Source organism: Vanessa tameamea, chromosome 6 (genome assembly GCF_037043105.1).
Source record: "Vanessa tameamea isolate UH-Manoa-2023 chromosome 6, ilVanTame1 primary haplotype, whole genome shotgun sequence".
Classification (NCBI taxonomy): domain Eukaryota; kingdom Metazoa; phylum Arthropoda; class Insecta; order Lepidoptera; family Nymphalidae; genus Vanessa; species Vanessa tameamea.
The window spans coordinates 11,264,724-11,280,282 of record NC_087314.1 but is presented as its reverse complement, the minus strand read 5'-3'; the positions used below and the strand labels follow the sequence as shown (position 1 = coordinate 11,280,282).

Sequence of the window (15,559 nt, the reverse complement as noted above, 5' to 3'; positions counted from 1 at the left end):
TAATGAAATGTAATTATCAACAATTTTTTATGTATTTCAATATCAAGATACCTACAATGTATCTAAACATTCGATTATGTAATAATATTTGTGTAAATTATATTAAACAACACAGATTGTACCATAATAAGGACATGTACCCGTGTTCGCTATCGAAGCTCGATAGGTCAGATGAAATTAGGTCTTTGTTCCGCAAATGACGAGGCGTCACCCGACCCGACACAACATACTTAAATGTCAATAAACGTATAGACTGTTTCATCCAATTTGTAAGGTTAACTGCTATGAGCATGAACATCTTTTAGCAGTTGGTTACATTGTACATAATCAATAAATGTAATTTAATTAATCATAAACAGTAACGACTATATTTTTCTTCGGTTCTCTCGGTAGAATTTCACCGGAAACGGTCAAATGGATATCTTATTTTTGGTATATAAGTAGATGGTTGATTATTGATTTTCAAAATATCTGATATTGGTTCGAATATACCTCAGACCTCTGACGAACAGGCGAAAGAAACTCAATGTGATTTCACAGAGTTAACTATTATATTTTGTTATGTAAAAGGGCCTGGAGGCGATCCTTTCATACCCAAGGCGTGAATCATTTATGCAGTCGTCAGTTTTATAGCTACCAAAAGATATAGAAACGCTTTAAATTTCATACTTATTTTTAATAGGTTTCCACGATACTGTTGAAAAGTATATATGTCCACACTACGAAATACTTTCTGGTTCTGTGGTCCAGTAACTGAGGTATTAAGTTCATTCTTATTTATTATTTTAGTAGTATAAATAATAACATGTAACAATTTCTAGAGGAATCTGTTGTTTTCTTTAAATATATCATATTATAAAGTTATATTAAGAAATAGCTGTATGTATATAAATTTTAATGCTTTCGGTTTATTTAAAGTAAGTATATTCGTTTTAATACATTTTACTTTACATTATTTGACATTAGGGTATTAAAAAAATTCGTTAACAAGGTCTCAGCTTCAAGAACTTGGTGTAGATGTTGATGGTGAGAAGACAGTGCTCAACAGAAGCCCGAAATTAGGGAGTTCGTATTATTAAGGAAAGAAAATAAAATAATCTTCTGGAAAAAAACTTTTTCTTAATAGATCATCTGATTTTCCAAACAAAATTTTAATTATTAAATCCCTTATATGCAATATAACTTTCGTTTCAAGCATGTATTTGGTTATGTTTAAAACGTAATGCTATGTACAAAATAAATTTATATATAGATTTGGAAAGTAAAAAATTTAAACGAAATCAAACCAATTACTCGACTTTTGACCTTATCGATAACTTGTATTTTTATATGGCAGCACTAATCTGTTGTCGGAAAAGTTATATAGTAGTCTTCGACGCGTTGACAGATGATAATTTTTTATATATCGCGTTACACTTCCTTAAATACGTATTTTTTATTCAATTCTCTGTTGTCTTCCTTTAAGTCTTCCGCACTTTTTACGGTAGGAATTATTTTTCGTTTTGATTATAATATAAATTATAATATTTATTACCAGCAAAAGTAGAAACTTTCCAAGAATTTTTATCGGTACAAAGCAAATAAAATTGTATAATTAATGTACATACTTGTTACACGTAACTTTAATTGAAATTACAAGTAATTAAACTTGGTAATGCAAAACGAGTCAATATCGCGAAATATAAAAGAAAATTTTAATTTAATTTAAATGTAAATAACATTTTAAATTACAGTAAATCGGTATTTAAATTAATTCAATAGATATTTTGGTAGAGCTTTGCGCAAGCTCGTCTGGACTGGTACTTAAGAGTTTTACTGTGCAATAAACTTCGCTATACAAAAAAGGCAAAAGTTGTAAGGGTACAAGGATAAAAGTACACTTATTCAACTCAGATATAAAAAACTATGAGACAGAAAAAGACAAAGATTAAAATATATTTACTTTTGCATGTGTCTAATTTATTATAATAGTTTATTTTTATGATTCTTTTACAATCGGTTAATGAGTATCGTTAAGGTCATATTTAGTTATAACTACTTATTATTTTTCATTTATTTTTGAAAAACCGTACAATTTTTTCGATGGTGCAGCTCTATTTGTATAGTTGTTTTTATAATAACTATTTCTTAATTTCACTTGAACTGAAATATCGCTTATCGATAACACTGATCTCAACGAACGATCGAGGTATCCCTATGTATTCTTATTAATAAGTAAATAACTTTTTCATTAAAGTTATTTCAAACAAAAATATGTATGAAAATTACGTCTTTGTTTTGATGGAAAAAAATCTTACAAAATATTTTATAAAATCCTCACACAATACACGTGGATGCGTAATGAGAAAACTTTATTACAAGTTGCTTAGTAAGCGGAGTTAAATGCCTTATCACGACCGTCTGGAGTCAATAGAACCACAAACTTAATGTTGCTTTTTAATAGACCTTATTGCGATCGAAATAAGGAATATTTTCCATTAACCTCAGAGTCCATTGTGTATAAGGGACGGTAAGGTCATTCTCCCAACGACTCCACGGGACTAGCGTGTTCTCTCCAGGTACAAAATTATTCATTGCATGTAAAAAAAGAATTTAATGCGTTCAGAATAAATTAAAAAAAAAATGAATACGGAGAGTTAAATTGCGTTAAAAAATAAAAGCGTGCTAAGTTTTGCTTTGTTATTTTGTGTGGAGCTGTGAGTTCACAAATGATGGATTTATTTTAAAAAAAATTAACGGAGCATATTTCATTCTGAACTATATAATAATTATATAGTTACGAAATGTATTCCCGCAATTTTAGATGTATTAATATTACGCAATCCTTTATTCATGTTCGCAGGAATTAAAAAACAAAAACTAAGCCATATATATATATATATATTATAGTTCATATTTACATCATGTAATGTTTGAAGTCGATCAAAAATATTTTGTAAGCATATTTAATAATAAATATATATAATATATTTATTAACATAAGAATTGATAACATTAATTGCTTAAATATATATACAAATATGAATTAATGTAATGTTTTAATAAAAATTAGTAGCTTCATAATATATATAAAAAAATAACTATGATAAAATCATTACAAAATACCGATGCTAACAAACAATGCACTAACAGCCTGTAAACAAGGAACCCGGATATAAACCTGAGATCTTCCGTTAAGCTCCACTAATAAATAAATGTTGTATATTATTACCGGATTCAGTCAGCTCAACCATCTCAGGCCATCAAGAATGCCGTCAACATTCCAATAGAGCTTGAATGTCGTCTATTTTGTCTATGCATCGTCAATAGATTTTAGGGATTTTAGTCTAATTCCAGATATTGATTCTTTGAACCGTGTATTGATTTATTAACTGAACTAGAAAATACGTTTTAGGGTTTATTATCGACAAAGATTTAATACAATGCAGAAGTTAATAATATAATAAAACATCTATTTTAATATTATAAACGGGTAAAATGGTTTGTTTGTATGTAATCTTTGAAACTAAATTGGTAGAAAGTTACATTATTCCTGAATGCAAGAGGAAAATAATATGAAATAAATATAAATTATATTTATTTCATATTATTTTCTATAAAAAAAATTTACCCGTCCGAAGTCGGGGCAGGTCATATATATATATATATGTATGTATATTACGACTTCTTTACTCTTTACAGTCTTTATTGACTTGATATTCGAAAGGAGAAGGCCGCATTTCTTTTAGAATTTTAATGTTCAATTGCTTTATAATTTTGTATTTTTTTTTATTCAATAACAATAATTAAAAAAAACAAAGTTGATAATTATAATTTTTAATAATCGTTTACTTTTCACTGTTTAATTATATCGTTTTTATAATAACAATTACCTTGAATACATTCTTATTTCAAAATTTTAAAACCTTGGCATTTAATTTTTCATTAATGAAATGGAGCAAAACCTTTTTGATTAAGTAATTTATTTTTTGTATGAATTGTAACTGTTTATATACTGAACGGAACCGAAATATTACAGACCAAATATGGAGGATTGTTCTAAACAAAAATAATGACCGACGCGTGGGAGTGTATATAATGCGATTCAATTAGTCTAAAGGATGTCTTTTATTAGTACAAGTCCCTGCAGATTAATAAATTCGACTACGTATTACGTATTATAATACAACGAAATATAGAAACTTTTTACGTAGTATGACAGTAACTTTTAATACAATAAAAAAACACATTTAAAACATAATTGTATCGCATCATCACTTTTCAAACTGTATATGTTCTAGCTTTGTGTTAATATTTTAAATATCATAAAAATATTTTATCTTTTAAGGATCACCAAAAAGTGAAAGTGAATATTGCGTGTAACTTAACAGAAACGCAATTTATAATCGATTTAAATATTTTAAAAGAATATTTGTGAAAGGTCACAGTAATTATTTATTAACATGATTTATAATCTCTTTATAATGTTCAGAAATCCTACAAGACATTGGCGTAATAATCTTGGCTCGTTTGTAACTAAAGATAAAAACCTAATATGCATGTATTAATAAATGTTACATTTCTTTCACATCTATATTCAAAATACGCTTATTATTTTTTTGTATATTTCGCAATAGGTTTTATAGACCTCCTAAATTAGGTTGTCTAATAATACTTTATACTCTGCCTAATTCTAAATTCAGAGCAATCGAGTAGAGTACGTTCAATTTATTTGATCACGGAACTAACTTGTAGAATACTATAATTTGCACGGTGGCTATGAAGGATATTATTTAATAAAATATATATTTAGTATGAAGGGAAATTTAATTTAATCATTGGAAAGGTACATACATACCCACAAATTTTGTATTAAAATTGCTGAAATTCGACTTCAAGCTAATTAAATTTTATCAGATAATACTGTCAAAATAAACGTTTGATTAGAATTTAGAGAGCAAATACATTTTGAAATACTCAATGATGCATATCCAAAATAAAAAGATAATATATAAATAAAGATCCCATAGCCCATAACGATATTAAACTAGGGGAAATTATTATAAATATTAATTATTTATTTAATAGTTGCAATCGAAGTATAAAACACATATCTCCTAATGAGTATAAACATGATTTTATTTCGAGACGTATCACAATACGCTTGTTAGACAAACTCTATAGTAACTAGTATTCTCTTCATAAAATCAATAAGTCTGTTTACTAAAAAGGTTAAACTTATAAAAACAATTACTTATCAATAATTAAATAATAAATAGTTTAAATCAAAGTATCTATATTGGACCACAACGGTTAAGAGCCACAGGAAATCATACATAAAATCAGCTTTGCATAAAATATAACTGTAGTTACTGACACTGAATGCCTCTGTTTAAATGTAAATAAACCTACTGATTAAATAGAAACATTCATAAAAACTAAATATACATATAGAATTATAAATAGATTTAATAACCGACTACATATTTACTTAAGACTATAAATAGAAATATTAAATACTCATATTTTATTATTGCAAAGTTATGCAAATAATAACAGTAAAATATAGCGTAACGTAGCTACTATAGAGGATAGGAGTATAGCAATAAACTAAAATCTTTAGCATTAATAAATATATTTTCTTTTTCTTAATAGTATATTTGCATTGGCCCAAATTAATTAAGGAATTACTAATATTCCTATTTACCCCTCCTTTTAACCTTATAGCTTGGTGTTAGGAGTATTGACGACAATAGCCCAGGGGGTCAGGATTGATCCTGCGACTTTTATATCGCTAGACGGCCCTCAAACCATTACGGTATTGACGTTTTATTTATATTAAAATTTGAACATCTTGTTAAACGTAACTTTTCTCTTCACTCCCATAACATTGTATACATGGGGCTCTAACTTTAATCCTAACTAAAGTGAATACATCCTGTGGAACAAACAAAAGTGCAAACCTTGTTAATTTGCGAACAGGTTTTTAAACAAAAAGCAGGATGTTCGTTTCACTCACGCTAGCATACTACGGGTATCCGGACAAACTATTATGTTACCAACAACGCGGTAATATGCTCAAATAGTATACATTTCTAGCAAAATGTCGAATATATAGATTATGGTCTACTTCCAGCAGGCAATGGATATGCGACATATTATTATTTTAAAATTATTTTCTTAAAAATTGCACGATAGGCGTACATAGAATGAAACACGATTAAATTAGCCATATTGTTAAAAAATCGGCAAACTGTTTTAAAAATATATTTCAAATATGATTCAAATATTTCTTTGATGATTTTGATGATTCAAATTTTCATTATGATTTTGTTAATATAATGTTATTGGTGAACGCAAGAAGTCTAAGTTATTAAACAATTCTTAATGTTGGTTCACTATTCTCTAATCTATTACATTTAATTCAATTATATTTTGGAAATCACGTACTCGTAAGTACCTAGTACCTATAATTTATTATACATACTTTGTTTTAGGCTCGACTCTACTAGTAGTGTGGCAACACAGCCAGAATAATAAATTCAATTTTAAATATGTATATTCGAATCTAAATAATAATTTAATATACCCGTATATATATATATAGCAATATCTTACAACAAACGGCTGACCACTCAAAGAGTAAGACTTACATAATTATGATATCGAAATAATTAGGTTCTTTTTTTACAAGTGTTTATTTAACTTCACTTGTAGTATATATAATGTGGGTCAAATCTTGCAACTAAATTATAAATCTAACCGATTGTACTGATATTTTGCAAACACTTCTGTTGCTCGCGATTCACTACGTTCTAATATTTTCTTATACAATATGATTCGATTTTTAAATTAAACTAATATATTTTTTATGGTTTACATTATGCAATTCATAGACAATGCATATAAAAATTAATAATATATATCTTTCATTTGGTAGCAGTTCTTTGTTCAAGCCTGCCTGGGTAGGTTTATTTTAGTAGTAGGTTTATTCTGGTCTATAAACCACTCACACATTAGGTACTCTAGCGTCAAACAGCAATACATGGTATTGTTGTGTTCCGGTTTGAAGGGTGAGTGAGCCAGTGTAACTACAGGCACAAGGGACATCTTAGTTCCTATGGTTGGTGGCGCATTGGTGACGTAAGGAATGGTTAATATTTTATAAAGCGCCAATGTGGGGCGAAGGTGACCACTTGACATAACTTAGCGGGACGGAATACCTCATATAAAAAAAAAGAAAGTTTGTTTTGGTACGTGTATGCTTCAAATGCCTGTAGAAGTGAATCAACCTTTATACTTCAAAGTTTTCCTAATATATAAAATGACTCCGTGATATAAAATTAACACAAATGACTACTATAGGCAAAAAATTAACCACAAAAACCTCATATATCAAATAACAATAACAATTTGTTATTGTTATTTAACGAAAATATTTTAAAGTACATGATTGATAAATGTTCACTTAAAAACAATTAATATCGAAATACATTAAATATGAATTAAATCAATCTCATACATTTTCCTCGTATAATAAAATAAAGTAAATAAATAAACTTATAGTAAAGTAATAGATATGTATATTACTCAATCATAATAGTACATCTATTGTGATAGAACAATTATAAAATTCATTTATTTATAAGTGACAAGAAGACATTTTTAAATATAGAACTAAGTAATCAATTATATACAAATATGTAGCAACATTGTGTGTTCCTCGATTTGATAAAAGTAAAGCAAGACATTAAACGTCTTTAATGTAAATAAACACATCATTTTAGAAAATGATTATAACAAAAAAGATCGTTCCGTTTCGCTACAGATTTTAAACCGTTAATTAATTGCTAATTACAACAGACACGAACAGCAGTGATGATTAATTATTGATTGAGGAACGTATTATGAAGTTTTGCACTAACAGTTAGCGTTACGGTTGGGAGTTCCGCTCTGAGGTTAAGACGTAACAAGTATCTATTGTATTTTATGTATATATATATATATAACGGGGCGAAATTACTTTGATTATTGATTTGGATAATTGATGGCTGATTTACTTTTAAGAGCGGGTCACCCCGAATGGAGTTGTAAGTGTCATGGCAACGCGAGTCGTGATGTTTTGACAATCGCCTCGAATGCGATGGTTGCTTGCAAACCCATTTGCTCTTAATCGAGATAGATTATTGTAATCTTTTGATATTATTATGGTGTACGATTATTGAATCAATTAATACAGTGATTAGACTATATTAAATACGTTTTATTTTGTGAATATCTCCATTGCACGCCCACATAGTCTTTCAAATGTCGGATCAATCCCCGAACCCAACTGTTCGGCATCCTGCTCCTCTGACATATATATGTATACTCTATTTTATAAGAATGTTAATATACAGTTTATATAAAGATAAATTGTGCGTTAATTAGTGAGCTAAACTTGCTTCCTCCCGTGGCATGTGGGAGGGGACTGAGGGATATAATGTGTTAGGTAGCCTATTTCTTAAGTCTTATCTGTATTGGAAATCCGTACACAAATTGTGACGAGATGAGGTTCCCAAATAGCTTAGAACCGATTTGATGATGCTTCTTGCAAAGGATTCAAACCATATTTTAATTCTATTGGTGTTCGACATTGATTAGTTTCTACTTGAAGCGTACATTTAGGCATATTTATGAGGTCGATTTTTAATTGTGTAACAAAAATTTTACTTATTTAAATTAGACGTGATACGTTTACTTAAATGAAAAATTAAGTTAAAATATACTTGAATTTCATGTAGGAATAATTATGGAGACGTTAATTTAGACGTATGCGTAATAAGGTAACTATCTTAAGGTCTAGTTCCGACTAGTTCTCGACAGTACAGCGTCGTGCTCTCGTAAATGTCGTGCCTTATCTATTTAAATGGGACTGTTCACTGACGTTCAAGACGCTTTAACCATTGTGATTTATCAAGGTTTCGGCTGAGTCGTAAGTTTATGTTCATAACTCTGGGAAGAAGAGTGGAGACTCATACAGAGTCAACGGACAGCCTTTACCTAATAAATGTCAACACGACACAGCTCTAACATTTCAAAAGAGAAATATTTGTTTGTGTTTCTGTCACAACTCGACACGGGTAAAATTTAAATTTAAATCTATTGATAAAGAAGGATTATATACACCATCTGGGTGGCTACCACTGTCACATATATATACAGTAGAATCCGCTTATAATGACTCCGCCTATATTGACCAACCGTTTATTGTGACGTACTTACACCATGAAGTTTGGTTCTCATATAAAATTATTTGTAAAAAAGTCGGATATAATTACTTTCCTTATAATGACAGTTCGCTTATTATGACCCATTTTTAATAAATTATGTTCGGTTATAGTGACCGACATGATTCTTTACACCTTCGGTAATGTTCCCGGCGAGGTTCGGCACTTGGCTCATTGTTTTTAATCTGAGTAAGTAATTGTCACTCAAAGGTCGTCTGCAGATTTGTTCATAGCAATATTGAAAATGATAATTTGACCATGGCTATGTCTTCTATACACAATAGTATTAGAGACTGTTATTACAAAAAAATTAAAAAAACAAAAGCAGACAAAAATTACAGATTACTTACATTCAAATATGAAAAATATAGTACATACACACATGTTTCATATGTACTTATTACGTGCAAAATATATATGTATATATATACTATATATATATATATATATATATATATATATACATTTTTTCACAAAACACTTTGTATGACGTCCGGTTATTATGACGTGTTTGTCAATTCCCTTCGATGTCATTATAAACGGATTCCACTGTATATACAGCGGCATACACAAAACAATTATTCTTTCGACTTTAAGGATGAGTAAGCCAGTATTATACAGTAACTAATAACCAGTTTTACAGATTATGAAAACTTTGATAAATTAACATCAAAACTAAGGCAAAAAGATAAAAGATTGCTCTTGTACTCAGTAAATATAATTAACGGTTATTAGATTTAAACGATGCGTTGCATTATTAATTATGTATTAAGTATTCACTTCCATGTTTCAGTTGTGGTGGATGTTGACGATCGGCCTGTCTGCGTGGAAATCTGTGATACTGCGGGTCAGGTAAGATGTCTAAATGATTATAATGTATGTATTGATATTTTCGAGTTTAAAATTTTATTAAATTTTTTTACACATTTTTATATAAATGTTTTTATTTTACTTTATTATTTTGTACAATATGTGAGTCAAGTTTTGCTATGAATTTTACTGGTTCCATCTGTTTGGATGGAATCAGTAATAAAGTATTGAATTAAAACTTTATAAATAATTTTGATGCTGTCTTTAATACAATATATATTACAGTACGTAGAATAAATTGAACTAGTTTGTCTATTTACATATGTTTATTAAAATCGCGTTTTGTCTGAGATAACAGATCTCTCCTCGATTGAGCTTTCGTCTTTTACTTGTGTTCGAAATATTTGCCACAAAAATTATATAGAAACCTCTTAGTTTTTATATACCCACGGAAACTAAATACGGTAAAATTTTTATGTGAATCGATATGTGCTTGACTATTTATTAATATTTGAATGAGATATTCCGGTCCAAAATCTGCAATTAGAAATTGCCCCCTAGACTCAAACAATAACGCTTATTCAAAAAGTATTGGCCAAATACCTACATATATATAGTCTTTCAGCAGCTGATCTTAATACTTGTCTTCAGGTAAATAAAAATAATGCTCTACCATATTCGTGTCTCGGTCTTTAAATTTTTAAGCCTAATTGCTGAAGTGAAAGGTATCGCAAATGTCAAGATAGCTTACATTTTTATTGTCCAGATAAAGATTTTCTCTAAGATTGGCGTATCTGATACCTGACCGAATTTCAGTTACGGCGGCTAATCTCAAAGACTAGCTATGCGCTGGAGATATTATACCGTACACGTGTCTTTAAACACAAATGCAGCCTCACGCTCATAGTCTACAATCTAAAACTACAATGCGACATGATCAGGAAAGGATAGAGATGAGACTATTTTCAGTGATTTTGTACACTTGGAAAGCGCGTAAAAACGCACGGCCCACGAGATCACTGCCCAATTAATTTATTCACATAAAAATATTATTTTCCAAGTCGGGAATTTGGCAAAAAAGTAATCCCACGACTTCGGAATCTATATAGACAAAATATGAACAGGAGTATTACAGATAAAACTTCATATAAGCGATTCTACGTATGTGCCTTGTCGCAACGGAATATGTATAAAACATGTAAAATATTTACTAACCTTATTTTTTATATTTAATAGCATTTCAAAGAATCAATGATTTTTTAACAACTGTCGCCCGAACATAATAATCATACTTTACTATATACTTTGATTGGACGAATTCATTTTATATTTTATATTAGACAACTTAATTACCTAAATATCCTACAAAGTTTTTAATTGAAAAGTATGTTCTTATTGAACTTTTTAATAATTATTATAGTAAGTGTATAATTATGTCATGTAGTATTTTTAAGGACTCCTCTTCATCTCAGTAAAAAAATAAAAAAAGTGAAGTCATCGTTGAACAAGTTTTTCTTTTAAATATACGCACATACTGGTTCGTATAAACCAGTACATTTTATCTTCCGCCAGACAAAGAAGCCTTAGTAAGTTTGCACGGATCAGCTCAGGTAATAACTACATCACCTGCCGGCTCCATCTGTTTCTGCAGTGTTGTATCCACACGGAAAAAAGCACGTGCACCATTGTACTGAATTTAATCAAACATTGAATATTTTTTCAACTTGAAATGACAAAACATGCGTTGTTCCCACAGTTTCTCTACCTGCACTTACAAGAACTGTTATAAGCGTTCATATATTATACAACTAAGCACATGCTCAGATCGATTCAAGGCATTCTCGCTTTTATAAATAGATTCAAGAGAGCTATATTTCTATAATTTTTGCATTGAACAAAACTTTGCTCCAATCATTTGTCGTTAAAGCACGTATGGAATCATTAGTGAAAATCACATGAATATATATAAAGTAATGGTTTCGTCCGATTAGAATAATAATATAACCTAAACTATTATTTTAAAATAGTAGCCACATTTTTAAAAAAAAATACCTAACCTTATTTTTTTAATTTTAATTATTTCATCCATCCTGTGTTATATATACATATTTTTATTTATTCTGTAATCTCACGATTAAATTTTTTATAGGTGTATTATTATTGTAATCGGACGAAACGATTACTTTATATTTATTCATATAGCCCTAGAGGAACAACGGAAATAGATAAGTAGACTTTATTTGTACATATTTCCGATGTGACTCAAGAGGAAGAATACTAGTAAGTATTAGTAAGATTATGGTTTTTTAATCTTTTTTTTTACTTTTTCCTTTAATATTTTAGCGACTCTACAGAACTTGCAAAATTGTACCACTTTTTAGAGAGTAAAAAAAACAATAAATAAGTTTATAATCATAATTTTGCTTAAATGACAAAATTTATTCCTATTTTCAAGATGGCGGAGAAAATTCACAAAAAATCTTGGTGGACAATTTCAAGTTAAGATACTACACAATATCTAAAATTCAGCCTTCAAAATGTGAACCTTAACATGCACTTTTAAATGTATATAATGATTGGCTAATCACGTGAATATTATTATTATTGCAATGAAGGTACACATTTTGAACAAATTTAGTTAAAACTAAAATATGGATTAAACTAAGTACAATTAGTTAAAGAGTACGAATTTTCTTAAAAAAAATTCTCCGTTCAGAAATATGTCTGATGAAAGTATTTTAATCTCTTATCTACAAATGTGTGAACTATTTCGTTTGTTTTGTTAATCTTGTTTGTTCTTCACAGAATTAAAAACGAATGATAAATAAAATTAGAAGAAACTATTTTAACTATATAATTACGAAGAAATGGCTATTAAAACGTGAGATTTTGATAAGATTTAATTAACACTGGGGTCTCGTTTCGTTTTATATCGAGATAATAATCAACTCTGCGATATGATGGACCAACCCTCAATCATTAGTAAATCTATTACGACAGCTTAGTCGTAAATATTGACTATAAACTTAAACATAACTTTATGGGCAATTTGACGAAAGTGACGTTCAACAAAGTAATTGCATAGCTAAGGCAAGAAAGTTGAGTTTACGGGACGCGCTTGTATTTTATCTTCATACTTTGTAGAAACATAAATAAACCTTACATATAGCTATCTTCAATTATAAAGTACAATCCTGTCAAAAGTGTTATTAAACTTATTGATTCTCGTATAGACGAAAATAATGATAGTCTATTCCTATTGAGGAAGGAATTATTATAAACAAACCTTAGTATACTTAGTTACGTATTCCATGCGATTTGATAATAGCTCACCTATATTGTGCACTACTAACAGTTCTTGATTAATATATTTAATATATATTAATATATTTTGAATACAACACTATTCCAATTCACTACTTATGTATATCCACTTTAATTGAATTTCAAAGTTCCGATAACAGTTTCGACGACATTCAAAACGCAATTTTTTCAAATCCGTAATGAATATCATAGATTATTATTATTCAAGCTCTTGACCAATGATGTCTCGTCAAATCGATGTCGAATGTTGTTTATTTTGCTTTTGTCCTCTTGTGGTTTGACTATAGATAAATATAATTTTATTAAATGGATGAAGTAATAAGGTTAAGGCGCCACTATTTGGTTTATGACAAAGCGAGGAATCAAGATTGATAGGTTCCTAATCGAACATCGTGGGCACTGACTCAATGTTATCATGTGCCTAGTTTGTTATAATTAATCATCTCTAATTCGGCATTAAAACAACCTGTTACATGCATGTTGTATGTAGTAACTATCCATGTACCATGTATATGATCATCTCGCTTTGAAGTACAACTGTAGAATAAGCTTCAACGATGATGCCTTTACGTAGAATTAAAATATTTACGTGCTATTATTTTTAAATAAAACAGTTGATACATCAGAATGTGGTTAATATAGAAAAGTCGAAATGATAAAATATTAAGGTACACTGCCAAATCCCTTAATGGACACCAACTCGCTTTATTGTATTATAAAACGCGTAAAAGATATTAACCTGCCAATAATAGGGCTCCCTCGACAGCCATAGTTGGCCTATTGGCCGTCCGTATGCCTAATTAGAAACATTTCGTTTATTCGTACAAAATAAAACCGTTTAATTTCCCATGAGCAAGAATATGTTCTTGTTAAAATGAAGATTTGGAGCGTACACGACACTGTTCCACTGTTGTATGATATGCATACATGTAACAAAAATTGAGCGCGAGATAAATAATACAGACAAAATTAAACAAATTAAATCTCAGAGATGCCTGCTCGGAGTGGTTTAACCTTGCACACATTGGTTAGATTTGTTTGTTCGACTCACTGGCCCATATCAACTGAAATCCACCTGGTGTGTTTAACATGAATAACATAATTGCCCATTAAAATGTTAAACCGTAAGTTCAAAGGCGTTAACTATGAAGATAAGTCTAAAACTTATAGTTAAAAAAAACCTTAAATTAGGGTAATAATTAATTAAAATTACTGTCATTTACTACATGTTTGGAAATAGAGAGATTTTCTTGATAGCCAATAAGTACTTACTCCTTATTAACACGTCAAAATAAATCCTATATATACGTACCATTATTTATTATTTGTTTGAAATTTTACTAGATATCTAATATATTAAAGAAATAGCCTTTAAGACTAGTAAATACCAGTATTACTAATTGTTAGGAATAGGCCTAGTTAAAAGTAATAATAGTATTTATAGGATCATTTTAATGTATGTGATTAGATTATTTGACAATACGCCACTAAGTAAAGATCTAAACAAAGGAAATCGGAAAGATTTGTATCTTAATAGTGACTTGTAGGGAAAAAAAAACATATAATTTATCTAATAAATAAAGGATGGATGATTGGAGACATACCGATGGATCTTTTTTGCACTCTAAAATAAATAAATCCAAAGACCATAAATTCTTTTTTATCTGGAATATAGTATATGTTAATAATAATTTTTATATCTAAGATAATAATATCGGTATACATTTAGAGTTGCTGATTGTGTCATGAAACAACCAAATATAAGTGTTTGATATTGTGTAACTTCTAAAAGCAAGATTTAAATATTGTTAGTTGGTCCAGACCAACTTTCACTGATGAGTTCGTGCGCTGTGGATAAGTCAATTTAGCACTTCCTGTCTAAACAACTCAATGTTATTTGTATAATACAATTCGAACAAACCATGATTCATTATGACATATTTATAGGTACAGTCATTCTTATTACAAGTTTAAAGACATATTTATAATTGATGAAGGTGAAAGAAAAATAAAGTATCTAAAAATGTATATATAGATTTAAAGTAGCTTGTTATAACAATTAGTAAAAAGTCGTTAAATTATCTATGTCTAAATATTATTGTTTTTTATTAGTTGACCATAAAGCTATCTTAGAGTAGGGTCTATACTAGACCATGTAACAATAATCAGTATAAAGT

The 15,559-nt window shown here is 29.1% G+C and overlaps 1 protein-coding gene across 1 annotated transcript in view; it reads left to right on the top strand.

Moving 5' to 3' along the window:
- Positions 1 to 15,559, top strand: part of LOC113396413 (uncharacterized) — a 41,774-nt gene that overhangs the window by 23,315 nt on the left and 2,900 nt on the right. The window contains exon 2 of the mRNA XM_026634330.2: positions 10,042 to 10,100. Within this exon, the coding sequence (XP_026490115.1) occupies positions 10,042 to 10,100 (59 nt within the window). The remainder of the gene's footprint in view (positions 1 to 10,041; positions 10,101 to 15,559) is intronic.